At 31.8% G+C, this 18,700-nt stretch overlaps 1 protein-coding gene across 2 annotated transcripts; it reads left to right on the top strand.

Annotated features, from left to right (window-relative positions):
• Nucleotides 1-5,065: 5,065 nt before the first annotated feature.
• On the top strand, nt 5,066-14,808 carry LOC141723614 (uncharacterized). 2 transcript variants are annotated; one of them, XM_074525457.1, is made up of 18 exons: nt 5,066-5,529; nt 5,792-5,890; nt 6,493-6,575; nt 6,691-6,775; nt 6,870-6,956; nt 7,345-7,406; nt 7,566-7,747; nt 7,839-7,899; nt 9,993-10,170; nt 10,730-10,768; nt 10,881-10,942; nt 11,034-11,070; nt 12,032-12,081; nt 12,168-12,237; nt 12,768-12,843; nt 13,696-13,775; nt 13,876-13,944; nt 14,507-14,808. In XM_074525457.1, exons 1-18 carry the CDS (start codon nt 5,461-5,463, stop codon nt 14,564-14,566), a joined length of 1,449 nt encoding a protein of 482 aa, XP_074381558.1. In that variant the 5' UTR covers nt 5,066-5,460; the 3' UTR covers nt 14,567-14,808. The 2 variants fall into 2 exon arrangements, with proteins under 2 accessions (XP_074381558.1, XP_074381559.1); XM_074525458.1 differs by lacking the exons at nt 5,066-5,529; nt 5,792-5,890; nt 6,493-6,575 and having other exon boundaries at nt 6,696-6,775; nt 6,854-6,956.
• The last annotated feature ends 3,892 nt before the right edge of the window (nt 14,809-18,700 follow it).

The following is an 18,700-nucleotide window of genomic DNA, read 5'->3' as shown; positions in this document are numbered from 1 at the left end:
TTAACGATACTTAAAAAATTTCATTTGATATAGTATTAGATCATATTTCGAAGGTATTAAATTATGGGATTTCTTATACATTTGTTTAACATATAGGAATTTCTTAAATGTACATATAGGCGTACTATAACATTATTATTATCTTTATAAAGATCAAGAATAGCGATGAATCGTGTAACATCTAAACATTCAATTTTCATCTACACACAGTAATAAAAAAGAATACTTTAGTACTGTAAGGAAGTTTGGAATAGATAATGATGTTACATTAGTATCTCAAATGCAAAATGTGTCGTTTACATCTTTCTCTTACCCATTCATGTTTTGTTCTTCTCCAAATCCTCCGATACAAGATCATAGAACGTTGTCAGATCGTACTCAGTTGTTGTAGTCTCATTGATAAACACTTTGCATATAAATTAATAAAACAACAAATATGTACATCTATGAGATGTAGCACTTAATTTTTTTTCTTCCAAACTCGATTCATCAAATACCTATGTCATAATATAGACATCAGATGTGTATTATAAGTAGAAGTTGGATAGCAACATGTTTGTTTTGCGTTTAACTATTTTATGGATTGTTCAAATGCATGATTGTAACATTGGATACTAAATATGCTTCATTTTGATCTCTAAATGTTAACTCATTATATATTTGCTTAATAGCTATTTGATTTTATGCTACGAAGAAAATGTATGAATGAATGAAATCAGATTTGAAGAATTACTTAATCAAAGTCATTACTAATGTTCAACAAACATAAATATATACACAAAACTATTATGTACAATAACATATGTGAATAAAAATAAATGATGAAATGGAACATGTAGAAGATGAAGTAACAGAATGGACCCGATTAATAACAATATTACCTCCATTTCTGATTCAAGTGATGATTACTCTGTAGTTGTATTAAAAAATGATAACTGAAATTTTTTGGTGATGAAGCCTGATAAAAGAATAGTAGATGTGTCAATTGTATTTTAGTTTGGACATAATTTGGGACTTATAACTTTTTTCATAAAATTAAACCATATTAATTAATTTATGTTATAGTTTAATTTGAGTTTTTTGTTTTTCTATTATATATTTTAAACAAAAAAATAAAACTAACATCATACCGCAATTATTCATGTCAATATTATTTGATAGACTTTTACCTAAACTGGACATCATGATTTTGAGCGAAAAATAAAATATTCAAATCATAAAAAGAAATGGCGAAATAATTTATCTGGGGCTAATTATAAAAAGTACAAAATTTATATTTAAAATAGGTGTTTAGCAGGAAAACAAACAATAATAAAAGCATGTTTAATCTTCTTCATTACTAAAACTTATAAAGTCGATTTTGCATCGGCTAGATTCTGATTACGGCTAACCTCACAGAACCAAATATATAATTGATTTAATTAAATTCAACACGCGCAAATTATCGTACGGCAGTACTCTTGTTTTTGCATAAGCTGATCCGAAACGGTTGGGTTGGGACTCTAGACAAATCTCCTGTTAGCACAATACAAATGCTGCATTAGGTTAATTTATATTCCAGAATAACGGAACAATAAATAATCTGATAATCTTTTTGTTTTTCTTTGTTTCCTTGTATGATGAAAGTGAGTTGTGGCTTCCTTTTCGTGAATTAGTCCGTGTTTTAAAAATCCGGAATAAGAATCAATTGGTTGAACTACTCAATTAGGATTTATTCAAAAATTAGGAATTAGGAATTAATCGGAAGGATTAATCGAAATAAAAATTAAATATATTTTAATATTAAAATATTATTTAATATATTATATTAATTATATTAGTTATTTATTAATATGATAATTCCCTTCCTGTACAATAATTTCATCAATAAAAATACTCCAAATTCATTGAAGTTTGTGATTATTACCTGTACTTGAAAACAGATTAAAAAGACCTTTAGAAAATTTTGATGCGTAAATAAAGGAGAGTAACGTTCTAAAAAGATTAAAAAGAAACAAGAAGGGCAGGGAAAGAGAGTATTATTTATGATACCAGCATTAGTACTACCTTTTACCTAGATAAATGGAGTTAAGTTTAGGTCGGTCGTAGATTCGGCCGCCATTTTATAATGTTAGCCGTTTGACATCTGTCCCGTTATGTTGGTACATCATTTTAGGTTTGTTCTTGCCGTTTATTATTCACTTATTGTATTGTAAAAAATTCTAAATACTACTCCCTCTGTCCCTTCCATTTGTTTACATTTTTCTTTTTTGGATATCCCATCCAATTGTTTACACTTTTCTTTTTTGGATGTCCCATCCAATTGTTTACATTTCAAAACTTTCCAAAAATAGTAAGGTTTTTATAATTTTTAAAATAACTACATCCACTATTTCTCTCCACTATACCCACTTTATACATATAATATTAATCGGTCCCACTACTTTACTCACATTTTTAACTTTGCTCCACTATTTTATCATTTTTCTTAAACTCCGCGCCCCACCCAAATGTAAACATTTGGGAGGGACGGAGGGAGTAATATTTAAATCAAAAAGAACAAGTTCTTCGAACTTACACTACGGTTTGCCTTTGCTTCCCTAAATATTTCCAACAACGTGGTGTAATCGGCCGTGCTATTTATGTTGGGGAGAAAAAAATTGAAGCACTGTAAAAATATACAGTATATTTGTATGATGAGAATTTCGACTGAGCTACACATCTTCACGTGATTATAATCAAAAATTACAAAAAACATTTTTCTCTATAGTGTAAACAAATATCTTTATTTTTAGGACAAGATAAAAATGATAATAAAATATTGTGAACATGAAATCAAATCATTATTTTAAATATATCATCTTGATCAGCCCACCATCCATACCCAAATATTATGAACACGGAATCAAATTATTATTTGAAATATTTATGTTCCTAATTCACCCTTGGATCCATACAAATGAGAGAAAAATAATAATAAAATTTTGAGAATTTAGATAATCATTAATCAGGTTACTTAACAACAAAATTTAGTGCAAATCTTGTGGTTAATTGTCGAAAATTAACTTAGCTTGCAATGAATGAGACACAACTAGGCTGCAAAGGAGGAAACAATGGTAATGAGCTAATAGTCATGAAATGGCTGGGACAAGTAGACTGCAGAGGAGGAAACAATAGAGGTGATTAGTTATGAAATGGTTGTTCCAGCAGTTAGCTAGGCTACCATATGCATTCATGGAGCATAGGAATAAACCCTCCATCTACAAATCTTATGCTTAGACGCTGGCTACCAAACAAATAATACCCTCACCAAAGAGATTTATGAAGAATTTGTAGCAAGGCACTTAAAGTGAGTTGTCTTTGACCTTATTCCCAAAGCACTAGGATTTTAAAACAATTTGACGTTGTGGATGTCATGGATGGAACGTGGCTCCTTTCCAATTTTGACTAGTCACTTTATTTTTTTGTCTATCTTCACTTACTCCTTCTGCCTTGCTTCCTATCCGGTTCCTTTTTTTGTAGTTGATGTTCTGCCGTCAAAGTATGAGAAGCGTTAAAAATTACAGTTTCTTAAAATCTCGTGTACGTATCATTACATGATATAAAATTCTTTAAATTAGCAATCGACTTGAGTTGAACGTGAGTATTTACTTAAAATATCAAAAGTTGAGGGTATAGGCTAAAAACTTAAACCCTTAGTTCACAATTGTTGAAGCATTTTTTTTTAAATAATGGTATATAAAATAAAAGGATACAAATGAAAAATATAATAAAAATGCAATATCATATATTTTATGACAAAATTGGCTCGACTTGAAGAACGCCTTATACCGGAATTGTTCAAAGAATTCTAATTTTTAATTTTATAAGTACATGTGTCTCAGTTGACCCCTACATGGATATGCCTGAATAATACATGTAGCAATATATCATACGTAATAAAAAGATGATACCGGTACTAATTATATAAACAAATATGAGCATAATACTAAATTATACTCTAAATATGAGCATGACTTGTTGTAATTCGGTTAATTTTATTGTTTGTAGTGCTTATGTTTTGACAGTGGGTGTTGCCGTTTTCATGGGATCTAAACCAAGACGGCCTTCTTTCTTTTGTCTCACGGTATCTTTTGTTTATAGGTTGGTATACAGATTAAATATTCATTATAGGCCTCTGCATTGTTAACACTATTTTCTGTTTGAAACTCGTCACATTTGAGTTAGTAAAGGACTGTAACTGAATTATGTAATCTCAAACAAGTCTCATCATGCTCGTATAAATGGGAAATATCCGGTTCTTTGAATTCAAATAATAAAATGTATTTGTATCATTTCTATCCCCCCTGTTTGCTCAACACACACATGACATAACACACCACGACTAAAACTTGGCAGTAATTTTATCTTTTCACTTAAATTTATTTCGAAAAGAAAAATCAAACTCTGAAAATATAACTTCGCAGCTGCTTAAATTATACTCCCTGTCCCGTTTTGTACAGTTTTTTTTTCAATATTTGACACACATTTTAAGATAAATATAAAATATAATTTCATATATTTTTTTAAAATTTTCTTTTTAAACAATAATTTTTTTCTAAGTACAAAAAAAAATTAAAAATTATTTACGAAAATATCCTTTAAACTAGTTTTCAAATGCTTGCTGAACCCCGTCCCCCAATTTATATTTAGGAGGACAAAAGGAATATTTTTTTTTGACAAATATGACTTATAGCTCCGATAAATTTTCGAATGAGCGAGAATTGAACCCAGTATCTAAAACGACAGAATATAATCTTAAGCACTTGAGTTATCTAATTATGTTCAGATAAAAAAAATATTTATTTAAACTACAATGAGCTAATTCAATTTAATCACACAATTATTACATTTGTTACCTTTAAACATATGGGCACGTTCCGTGTATTAGACAAAATTCGAACTCCTAACGAAAACTCGTAAACAAGCGGATGGTATTGAAAATTACAGCTGTAGCCTGTAGTGATAAGTAATTAGAAGGTGCTTACATATACGGAAGGTTGACTAAACCAGTAATCTGGGTGTTAAAAAGAGCAAGTTAGCAGGACCCACTCTCTCTCTCTAAAAGTCTGAGAAGGAAAGCTCTCATCCCCGCTCTCCCTCACATAAACCCCCTCCCCCATCTCTCATAATTTCTAGAGAGAGAAAGCGTTGATTAATTTTATGTATATATATATATATAATTAAGCGGCTGTAGCGAGAGAGAAAGAGAAAGAGAAAGAGAGAGAGAGGTAAAACCACCACGTAAACGAATGAGGTCCGTATATACAATGAAGGATACAGGGCAACACACGATTCTTCTACGCTGCTATTTTTCCTAATTTACGACGTCGTTTCTATATTTGTAACTCTATAACACTCCACCTCTTCATCTTCTCACTCTCTTTTGTTTCCTTCCTGCTATTATCTCTCTCCTCCTATACATACATACATACTTACAAAATGTCTAGTGAAGCTTCTTCTTCCGGTTTGAGCTTGGAAGGTGTTAACGATGTTGAAGACTTCCTTTGGGTAATTAAAACTTAAATTAAAATATCATCATATAATTAATTTAATTGTTAGTATTAATTTAATTTAGTTAATATTATTAATTACTACTTGTTTTTTGTTCGAAATTGTATTAGTTTTGTTATTGGTGATTAGACACAATTTCGATAGGTTATGAATAGGTTTATTGTAATTTGTTGATTATTATGGAATTTGAGGAGGTTTTAGAATTGATTGAGAAGAAGGTTTATTCGATTTCGTATTGAATTAAGTTGTGTGTGTGCAGGAAAATGAAGAAGAGAGCATGTCATGGGAAAGATTTAGTCATCTTTATGATCTTATGCAGATGGGAAACAAAGCATTCCGTGCTAATCGTTTCGAGGAGGTGATATAATCTTACCCCCCCCCCCCCCTTTATTCACTATTTTAACTGATTTTTTTCTTGTATTAATAATAATTTGTAGTAGGGATTGCTTAATTGTGTTTTTTTGGGTTAATTTTGTTTTCGTAGTCTACTAAATCATTTTTTGTCGTAATTTTGGATCAATTTGTTTAATTCTTCTAGGTATCAGTGTTTACATGTTACAGAATTACAATTATTGTTTTGCAGCCTATATGTGTTTCTTATATTTTATATAGAGACGTCGTGAACACTTTTATTTTTGAAGGTTTGTTTTGTTTAGCTATGTATACTGTATAGGGCCTATAGGCATTGAGTTGTTGCTAGTTGGCTCTTACAATATGCAAGTGTGATTATAGGGTTGAGAATTAGATTTTTTTTTTCTGAGAGAAAGTGGTGAACTACTATAACTTATAGATATTCGAATCTTACGTGGCTCGTGGTTTATTGGTGAATTTAAATGGTACAGTGATGCTACAATGATTGTTTCTCTTACAAGGAAATAAGCTCAGCATTGTATGAAATGGGTAATTCTGAGTGTTTTCTTTATCTTATATTAATTGCTGACAGACCGTGCTTCATGTTAGGCAATCAATTGTTACTCAAAAGCTTATAATATCAAACCAAACGATCCCGTCATTCTTCGTAACCGATGCACGGCTTACCTCAGGTAGAGTTATTATAAGACACATGCATAATCACTATATCTTTTTTGTTGTTTTATATATTTAGTGCCTATCTCATGAATATTCTTTTAACATAAATTTGATATATACTTGTCACAGAATCTGCCAATTCTTGGTACAAAGACAGTCTTCAGAGTCAGAAAATAGACCATTAAGTGGCCTTGATCCCACAATACATGCTGGAGTATGTCTTTTGTTTGTTTTATGGTAAAAATTATCCTTTTCCAACTAAAGTAATGCAATAAGAACTAATTGAATTTAGTGGTAACTTGTTTCAGCTCGCACTGAAGGATGCTGAGAAGTTGATAAACTTACTGAACAATTCATTAGCATCATATATTTTGAAGGCCGATGCACTCATATTGGTGAGATAATCAATCTTATCATGGTCAATTAGTTTAGATATTGCTCTTTTATCATGGTCAAGTAGTTTAGAAGATATTGCTCTTTTATGAACATAAGTATCTCTGTAGCTGTATCATGATCCATGAGGCATGCAGAGCTATGACTGTTTCCTTAACATGGAGTCAGATGTTGCAGATTGAATTTTAGGTGGAACAGTGTGATAAACTTCCTCAAAAAGCTTTCTTGTCATTTCGCTGTTTTGCTTATATGTCATTTTACATGAATTAGTATTTTTGTTCCCTTCGCCCAAGTATGTGATCGATTATATGTTCCTAACAACCTGACTTTTAGCTAATCCGTTTTTTTCTTTGTTTACTAAAGTAACCATCGCTCTTGTACGATTGGCAGTTAGAAAAGTTTGAGCAGGCCCATGATGTAATCTTGTCAGGACTCCAGGTTGATCCACTATGGTAATTTTCGTTGCTTTTTCTATTTCGAAGTAAACAGAAGCTATATAGTCTATGTTTCTGTTTTGACTTATATGATTACATAATTTATGTATTCTTCTATTACTGGCTATTCAATTATCAACGCGAAATTGTGAAACTCTTTTTGTTTGGTGAAATTAGCACCCCTCTTCAGAATCTTGCAATGAGAACAGCTAGTACATTTGGGAGAAGAATTCATGGGATAGCGTCACGAAGTGATGATTTTGATTGCACCCTTTGCTTAAAGTTGCTGTATGAACCACTAACAACTCCTTGTGGACACTCCTTTTGTCGTTCTTGCCTATTTCAAGCAATGGACAGATGTGAGTTCTATAGGTTTCCAGTCACTCCATTATATTATAATTAAGCATGTTGAAACTGGATGTCCTTCTGACCCTTAATGGTAAATGCTAGGTAACAGATGCCCGTTATGCCGAACAGTTCTTTTTATTAGTCCCAGAACATGTTCAATCAGGTGAGTGATTATTTTATGGCTTTATGCAGATAGTTGACAGTTGACACTTGACATGCTTGCTTCTTAAACTGCTGTACCCATACCTTTTGGGTTCCATCCTTGTGTTTGAATTACAAATACGAAGTAGTTGGCAGATAACATGATGTCGGAAGCACTTGAATAGTTGAATATACCAATTACGTTGGAAAATTGAACTGCTGAACAATTCTTACCTCAAGCTAATTTTCAAATTACAGTAGAACCTCTCTAAATTAATACTCTTTAAAGTGATCACATCTTTAAATTGAAAAAATATCTGAGGTCCATAGTCAGGTCCAGTGTTAAAATTTAACAACCCCTATATCATAATAATCCATATTTTTTCATGAAGATTATAGACATTGTTATCACGAAGACGACTAGTCGACGACTAGTCAGCGACTAGTCGATGAGAAGGTACTCAGGCACCGAGAGTCTCGAAGCCCGACTTGTCGTCGACTAGTTGACGTGAAGGTCGCCCAAGAGTCTTGTAACCCGACTTGGGGTCTTCATAACAATAATTGTGGTGTATCGTGCATATTTTGAATTTACTATTCTATCACTTTTGATTTAAATTATAAAACTAACATGTTCAATTATTATATATTAAATCAAGTAATTATATGTATAATGAACATTTTGTCGACTTTTTACGACTAGTCGGGCGACTTATCGACTAATCTTCACGAAGGTACTCGGGCGTCGAGGGTCGACTTGGCGCCGTGATAACCTTAATTATAGTGTTAAATCTCTGTCCCAAGTTTTGCATAATGAATTTCAATTAAATGCACATTTTAATATATTTCATAATACTTACTCCCTCCGTCCTACTGAATTCTTTGCATACTTTTTCCTGATGTTTGGCATGCATTTTAAGGCAACTATAAAGTATAGTTCTATAATTTATTTTTAGAATTTTCTTTCTCTGTATAAAAGTTTAAACATTATATTTTTATTTAAAAGAAAAAAATATTTAAAATTATTTAGGGAACCATGCTTTACGGGAGCCTTAAAATACGTGCCGATCCCCTGTCCCCCAATGTAAAGAATCCAGTGGGACGGAGGAAGTACTAATTTAGTGCTAGGTTTTCCTATCCAATAACTTCAACACCATTCATAATCATCTATTGTCTTTATTTCTTGTGAGTTGTGATATGTTTCATGTTGTATCTGTGATAACCCCGGTCAAATCCCGAGACTTTTTCGAAAACTGGGTCAAGTCCCGATTCTGAGCCTGAAATAAGACGAAGCCTACTGTCCTGAATGCAACCAACTTGGGTAAAGAACAAACCCACCACATGCACCCAAAAGATCATGATTTTTTGGTGCACATAGTAGTAATACTTTGTCTTATAAACTGAACAGAACTCCCAAAGGCCAAATCTCCTCAAGGGATGTTACAGTACCTAGGCAAATTGTTCATAAACTTAAGACTGATTGAATTAATGGGTAATTTTGACATGGAAGTGTTGAAGTGCGTAATTGTTAACATATTATTCAGAAATCCAATAAACTAGGTATGTCGTATGTATTAGCAGCTAAAGATATATTATAATTATTTTTAAATGAATAAAATATTAAGCTTTCTTATTTGATGACCTCTCCGAAGCAAAAAAATTCCCCGGTCCCAACTATATTCAACGGGGTTTTATTGTGATCAAATTGATGTTCAGATACTTTTATGCAAACATATAATGGTGCTAAATAATGCATAGATTCACGGAAGTAAAGCCCTAGTGGTGCAAAACCAAAACAGGCGGGCCAAAAAGATAAATTTAACACGTCTAAATGAGAAGGTCCATAATGCTATTAACAATGTAAACACAGGCTGATCATATTTTTAGCACTAGACAGTTTTCCTTGGTTTTTCTTTAGTTGGCAACTATTCTTTGAAGGAAGCTTACTCTGTTTTAATTTTAGATCCGTGCTCTTGTTGCTAACTGGGACTGTCACTGGCATTGAATACTTGTTTTTTTGAATTTAAATTCTCCTATGTCATTACTATTTTATATAATTAAGTAGTTTCTTTATGCTGATTTTTTCATGTATAAAATCTTCTGCTTATCTATGTACAGTGTCACACTGAACAACATCATACAGAGAAACTTTCCTGTAGAATATGCTGAAAGGAAATTAGAGAACGACAGTTTGACAAACATGGGTGTCAATTTAATCCCTCTTTTTGTAATGGATGTTGTTCTACCGTGCCAGAAGCTGCAACTCAACATATTTGAAGCCCGGTATAGACTGATGGTGGGTTGGTCAGAGTAGCTAGTTTCCTTTTGGTTGCTATGCGTTGTATGATATAATTGAGTCTCGAATTGGCTAGTTCTATGGTTTAACAACCTGCATGTGATGATCAATTTTGGTAAAATGTTATAATGATTCTGTGTGAAAGGGATATTCAATATTGTCTTGTGTAAAAATGTAGACATGCTGTAGGAACCTGTGGCAACTGTAATTCTTAACTGGTTGAAAAAGAGGCTAGATATTGGTATTTTCTCTTTTGTGTTTATCAATCAATCTCAAGTATCTCGTCTCCTAACACGTCCAGTGCTAGTGTTCTTTAGAGATTCAGTGATTCAGTATATGCAAAAAAAATACCAAATAGACTTGTACCAACTACCACGTACTACTGTACTACTATACTATTTTAGAAATATGATAATATGACATCTTTATATAATGGACACATGTAACATTACTTGGTTTTCTATGATCGAAACTCTTCTCGCTGATGTTGAACATCCATTTGAAAGGGCTCTAATTTTACTGATTATGGTATTCTATTCTAACGGTAATCACATTGCAGGTAAGGAGGATAATGGAAGGAAATCGAAGAATGGGAATGGTAAAATACATTATGATTTAACTTACTTTCTTGTTCAGACTTTTCCTCAACAAAATTTGGATACCTTGAAAATCCCTTACTCCACTGTGTCCTGCCTATTAATGCTTTATAGGTGGTCACTGATCAAAACACAGGTTTAGTAGCTGATTATGCTTGTGAAGTGGAGATAACCGAGTATGATTCTTTTTTTGTTGTCAATTTTGGTCTTGGTTAATGTTGATTCTAATTTGATTTAAAGTAATCAGCTTATATTTATATTTTGTAGATGTGAGCCACTTCCAGATGGTCGTTTCTTTCTTGAGGTTAGATATAATTACATAATCTTGCTCATTTTCATACTTCTCACTGTTTACATAGTCTGATCCATATCTTTTGTAAGAAATTTAGTAATCTGCTGTTAAGTAATAAATCAATTCATTTTTACTCTTTTATTTTATGTTAAAACTTGAAGTACATTGAATAATGGCTAAGGTTTATAGGAAAGATACCTTTGGCTAGATATGAGTGTTTTATTTAATTTCTTTAACTCTTTTTATTCATTATTGTCTTTAATTTGGGTGGACATATATTTGGAACACAGCATATTCAATTTTAAGGCCATTTCTCTGTCAGTTTGTTATCTGTTTGCTTTTGATTGCTCACGTTACACAAGTTAGGTGGCTTCCTAAGTTTTGAGTCTAACAGTACTAGCAACACAACTAATTATGTTGATTGCATGATTAAAATCTGACAGTAGTAGAAACAATTATATATTTAGATATCTTGTTATAATTTCAATCGCAGAATTAGTAAAGACTGTAAGAAGCATCCAATATTACTATGTCGCAGCTTTCCAACGAATCAGCGAGAATCGGACCAGTCACATCTGCTTAAGACAACTTTATATATGCCTTTTCATGTTTCTTGTAGTTTCAGTATCTTCCACAGTTGTTAGTAGGCACATGTTCACTATGCAACACTGCAATGTATATATGATTAGCTCGACCTAGAATATGATACCAAAAAACTTGATGGAGACTAGGGGAGGGGTTTAGGCTTTGAATATTTTTTTCCAGCATATACATATTCTTTAATAACATTGGAGAATAGAAGAGCACAGTACCATTTAGGAAGACAAATTAGAGATGCAGCTGAACACAAAGTGAAGAAATCGATGAAAGAACATGAAACCATTCTGTTTCTTTCTTCTGTCATATCGTAGAACCCGTTCAGTGAAAAATCAGTATTTGCCTAGTGAGTCAGTGATTTTCTATTCTTTTGTAGGTTGAAAGTCGCAGAAGATTTCGCATCCTTAACCACTGGGATCAAGATGGGTTAGTTAAACTCATGGTGCCTGTCCATTATCACGTATATGTATGGTTTCCAATATTATTTGTAACCATTTTTGAAATACATAAAGGTACCGAGTTGCTGAAATCGAATGGGTACAAGATGTATGTCCAGCAGAAGGAACACGAGAGAAAGTAGAGGTATATTTGTTACAATATTTACTTAAATCTATGTGTTAAATTTATTTGTTTAAACCTTAAGAAACAATTAGCATATGAGGCCGTGGTGACGGAACTCTTGTCTGGAGGTCGTTGCTTTTACATTTAAGCAGAGCTCAAAAAAGATAAGTTAGAGTTGCATGATTATATCGGTGTAACTCAGGGCAGAACTTTTGGTGTCTTGCTTCTTTGACTCTTTGGGACCTAATATCTTCTAGTAGCTGTAAATCCTATGTAAAAAAAACTATCATGTTTTATATATGCCACATGGTAATGCTTGTCAATAGATGGTTGGGGGGGGGGGGTTAATACTTCTTCCTGAGATCATTGGTTTAGATATCTGTGCTGTCTACCCTTGCTGCAGAGGGTTGCTTGAATGGGTACGTAGTACATATGATATTCAAGGCCAATCTGTTTCTGTAACCACATTCTATGCATGCATCATGCTATACAAATGACTATCTACTCAAATGAACAATAGGATGTCTTGATTAATAAATAAAAACTTTCAGCTACAGGAGATGACGAATAAGGCAGCAGCATATGCTCGATCATGGTTAAAGGCATCACAAGCGGCAGCACAAGGAGGTAATAAAACATTTATCTAGTTCATGTAGCACTTATTTCCCAGTCTTCATTAGGTGGTGGGGATATTTAGGTGGAAGGAACTATTTGTAATTAGGATATATTATATTATTTGAAATATGAGACTTTCTAGTTAACAATCTTTCCCTACATTTTGACAGTAATGACGTGTTTCTTGGCAAATATATATGTTCAGGTTTAAGAAGTATAATTCCGAGATTGTAGTTTTAGCCTGTGAGATCCATATTTGTTTGTCCACAATATTATTTATTGTTAGCTTTTCTGATTGGGGGTGGCCAAAATCCCCTCTCCCCAAAAGCGTAAAAGAAATAGGATGCCACACAAAAGGAAAACTTCTGTGCAGTACATTGAAGATCTTAGATCTGTGTACTGCCGGAGCAAGCCTTGATTTGATCATATATTATTTTCAACCCTCACACGTATGAGGGGACAAACAAAGAGACAAATTAATTAAATAATGGGGGTGGAAGGGCAAACATGAGACCTTTCCCTGTGTTCTGATGAATGATGATACCATGTAAACTAATCAGCACTCATAAACCCTAAGGTCACAGGAAGGAACTTAGATTGGGTCATATATATTTAACATATAGTTCTCAGTAAATCAGTGGAACATGTGTCTATTGCTGCTGAAGTATCCCATGGACTTCATTTTATATGTTTGCATAAACAGATTCAAAACTTCTTTTTTCCCCCTATGATTTATACATAGTTAGTATGGAAGGGGGACAATTGAAGCACCCTTTCCGCCAATCATGCACTCCATGATTATCTGAAACACAAGTACTTTGCTGACACTGATATTTCTTTCTTTTTTGTTTTATAATTATTCAGACCAAATGCGACTTTCACAACTCTTCAAAGCTGAAGGCTTAATGCCTTCAACTAGGGATCCAGAGCGTTTTAGTTTCTGGGTATGAAAATTATTTGTGCTTTAGTTGATCTTTACGAAATTTGACAGCTGAGTGTACATTTGATCTTCAAAAGCTGTTTCTGACGGATAATTGGTTGCAGCTTACAACTCTAACAAACCGGAGGCCTGTTGAAAGATTAAATGTGCTTCGTATGAGAGATACAAATGAGGTATGCCCTTTCGAAATAGTCATGACAATTTGTTACTATGTTGACTACATTGTACTCGAGCAAACTCCTATGCCAGTTGATGAATGTTTATATACTTGTGATATTACACGGCTAATCCTCTTGCTATATTAGTTTAAGGTAACTACAATATGGTTTTTTTAGTATATCAAGTTACTACTGTTGCTTCCTTGTAGGCTATAGTAAGAAAATTATTCTGTATTGTTGTTTTTATAAAAGAAAGATATAAACTCAGCTTATTCATGTTAGATATAAGTTATTTAACTTACAAATTCTTCTATGTTGGAATGATTCCGCAAAGTAGGTATTTACAACATGTAAATGGACTTCTCTTTCTGATAATTGAATTCATGAATGTGATTATTAGCAACCTGAAATTAGTGATGTATATTCACTTGAGGGAGATCAATATACATGTACATAAACATAATCAAATGACTTTCTTTGCATGAAAGTGAGAGGAGCAGCAGTTCTTTTGGCTTGGCCTACTGACCCCATCTTGCTATATGCATGTAGATTAATTAATGAAAATGATTGCCTGCAGAGATTACGATTTGCTGTCTTCTGTATGCAAGCCGAGGAAGAAGGCTGGAGAGTGCGGTGATTACATTGTAAATGTATTCTACAATTTTTTTGTAATAGGCTATTTTTTTATTTTTTTTCTTATGTGATTTAATATATTTTTTTTGACTACCCGCCCCCCATGTAAAGGTCCCCTGCAACAGAAAGAAAATGAGAGAAAAGTGAGGTAAAAAGATAGATATATACGTGATGCTGCAACAAACTGTGCAAGTTCACAAAACCCCGATTTCAGATAATAGTAAATCTTGAACGTTCTGAACTTAATTTTTATTTGTATACTAGCTTATGTAATTATTATTAGTTTATGTATAATTATATTGTTCACCATGTAGTGGCTCTGTGGTCTGTGTGAGCCTGCGCTGTTAAAGTATAGCTAACCTCAACAGGGTTGGACAGTTGTAGCAAACAAAAGAGGAATATCCTGTATATTCGACAAATTTTAGCTAACCATTAATTTATATCATTTTAATCAACCACAAATTTTAGCTAATCATTAATTTATATCATTTTAATCAACCAATTTAGTTATATTCCTTGAAAATGCTGTAACGACCCTAAAATCTAAAGTTAAGTCAATTTTTAATACAAAATAAAGGTTATTTTTGTAAATGAAGGGGTCTAATTATATCACTACAAAAATGTTATTCAATTTTTATATGCAAAATTCTATTGACTTTAGATAACTTTTTTAAAGTAAACTTTAGGATTCTATTTTTTCTTAAAAAATGTAATATATTAGCCAAATAAAATTATACAGAGATTAATCGAATTATAAAAATTGAATCGAATGAGTATCGTTATATTGATTAATGGGTAATCCTGTGATATTTAAACACATTCCCATTACACTTAGAATTTTATTCTCATTATCTGAATGACATTCCCACCTCCTTCAATTAAATTAAGAGAAACTAATTTTTTTTTGTGAAAACAGAGGATGATAGAAGTAATTAGTACTAACCCGCAAGTTTAAAAGATTAATTTACATAAGCAAGACGAAAAATAAAAAGAAATACTGTCGGCTGAGCTGCTATTAAGGGAATCCAAAGTGTTTAATAAATCGATAAAATCATTCAAACACACAGCTTTCTGTTTGATAATTGCACTTATCTTTTAAGTATATTTTCCTGAAAACGACAACCAGATTTAGTAGTTCGATAATCCATATCATATCTCAATAATTTCTCAAATTTGCACCAGATTACATCCATATTTTTACTATTCACTCACACAAAAGTTGGACTTAACGGGGGGTTGTTGAATGTTATATCGAAAATGACAAAAAACAAATGCGAAAGAATGGTACTGAAAAACAAAAATTACGATTTTTATATATTTATTTTTGAATAAAATGAAGGCTCAATTTTTTGGTACGTTTTTTAGTCTATAAAAATAATTATTATAAAATTACTGCCGGTTACATTTAATGTTTGACTTTTCAAACAATATAGGAGTAATTGTATACCGTTTTTATCGTAGGAAATCCGCAGGAGAGCGCTGTATAAACTTCATGAGCTCATGCAATAGCCTGCAAATCGCGTGAACCCAGATAAATGGCACGAGCTCACGTAATAGCCTGCAAACCAAATAAACTAAGATAAACCGCATTTAAGCGACATGCTCCGATTCATGAGTCATAATTATAAATTCTCCTTCCGTGAGATTCGAAGACGTGAGAAAAAAGTAATTATTCCCTATTTAATCAACTGAACCAATTTTTTCAGGCAAGTAGTATAAATATTTATCATTATAAAGTATTTTAAAAAAATTACCATCATTATAAAAAATTTGAAAAAATTTATTGTAACAATATTGGGAGTTCTAGTATTTTCGTCTAAAGGAGACTTTTTGCTGGTAGCTTATTAGTGTTTCAACTTTCATCTACATCTAATACTCCTGCAAATCTATAAAAAAAATAATTACATCTAATACTCCTGCAAATCTATAAAAAAAAATAATTAAGTAATTAGCAAATAGATCAATCATTAGTTGTCGGCAAAATTCATGCACTAATAACATACAGTCGTATCTAGCTGGCTGCAAATAAAACATTCCCCCTCATATTCTTGTCTTTTGACTATTACTTAGAAGTTTGGACCATTATTTTGAAAAACAGAAATCAATATTGTTCGATAAATCAATTTTTCAGTAACTAATCAAATAATCGGTAATTAATTGAATTGATTAATCAGAATATTAATTGAATATTTTTAATAAAGTATAAAAATAATTAATTTATTAAACTAAAAATATTGATTTCAGAAAAAAATGTAGTGATTTATCGAATTATAAAATTGATCAAAAGGACATATTGAAACAATTAATCCGATAATTATTCGGTAAAATCGGTAATTTTTAGAACAGAGTTTTGAACTCTATGCGAAAATTTTTAAAAACTTATTTTATTAGAAAATACATCTAATCCAATTATTAAAATATATCTATCAGGTTCTTAAAATAATTAATAAATCTTTTAATTTATGGTTGTCAAATTCACCCCGTAATAATCAAAAGAAGACACGTTGATGGAGCCAGCGAGGGAGTAGTTTCATTAACTAATGACAAAATTTAGAATAACCCTCATTTATTTTACCATAAAAAAAAACCTTACAGCTCCCTAGTTTTTTGGCTTTTCAATTTCTAATATGCATAGAGATGCTGCATCTGGGAATAATTACTGTACGATTACAACTTAAACGTACGGGTCAAGTTGTGAATTATTGCCTAGTAATAATTTGGCCTTAATGATTGACAATGCTTCTATTTGATCACTAGTTTTTCTACCCAATAATATGCTAATTATGTAAATAAAAAGTTGTTGCTACGAGTAACTCCCACCTTCAATTAATTAATTAATTGATCTAATTATTTTGTTTGCTCTTTTATATTCTCTTTCCAGTTTTAAACTAATTGGCATTTGATATTACGACACACATTTTTAGTAGATTTTGATTATATTATTGGAACAAATCTAAAACCGTGCAATTAGGGGTGATGGTGTAGCTCATGTGTTAAATGAGGATTATGCCTTGTCGAACCACCAATGTTCGATTTTCCCCTACCACGTTATCTGAACAGATACTAAGTTATAAGGAAAAAAACTTGCGTAAAAAAAACCGTGCGATTAAAATAGCATCAAACCAATCTCTTTAAACTCATTTTTCATTCGGCTATAATCATAAATCATATATCAAAAATCAAACAATGACATGCATTACTAATTTATCTTTTAAATCAACATGCAATCTCATTTCTTGCTAATTAACTTAGTTTATACTAAGAATCAAGTCACAAAATTCCATACCCTTTCATTAGTACAACACCCGAAACAAACCTTAGCATGCAACAACAATTTCACTTCTTTTAAACCACTAACCAATCTAATTTCTCACTATTATTCTAAAATAACAATCCACAATCACTTTATTCAACAAAAATCAAATCAATAACTTCAAAAATCAAAACCATTCGGTTTTTAGACAATCACCACATGCAAGTACCGAAACTAAGTTTTAAGTGTATTAAAGCTCAGTAATTACATCATCACTCACCACTGGTTCACCGGAGTTCATCACCGGTGGCGGTGACTTTACGTTACTAGGATGTTTACGTTACTATTTCTGCACGCATTTCGAGACTTCTATAAAATATAGTTTTATACTGTTATTTCAAAAAAAAAAAATCTTGAATAAAAATTTAAATATAAAACTTTTATTCAAAAAAAAATAAAAAAATATTATGAAACTATAATTTAAACGATCATTGAAAAGCGTGCCGAAAAATAACGTAAACAATCCCGTGGGACGGAGGGAGTAAGTATGTATGAATAAATATAGTTGAATATATCTTTTATCGTATTAAACGGTTATAATTTAAACGACCAAACTACAACTGAGTTTACTGAAGATAGAAATGATTTTTTATGAGTGGTTTAGCTTGACAAATATTCGCTAATGTTGATATGATATATATTCTAAAAAACTTTGGATTTGTTTTCGGTTTCAAAACAAACAATGCGACTCAGAACATATGAAATCTAAATCAATCGTTGACTACTTTTTTACTTAAAAATGAAACTGTAAGTTTATGTCTAACTATATTATCATAGTTCGTAGAATTTATGTGATGCGTGAATTATTTTTAATATTACATAAAA

Source organism: Apium graveolens, chromosome 5 (assembly GCF_009905375.1).
Source record: "Apium graveolens cultivar Ventura chromosome 5, ASM990537v1, whole genome shotgun sequence".
NCBI lineage: Eukaryota > Viridiplantae > Streptophyta > Magnoliopsida > Apiales > Apiaceae > Apium > Apium graveolens.
Note: the sequence above shows the minus strand (reverse complement) of the source record. Positions and strands in the feature narration are given on the sequence as shown.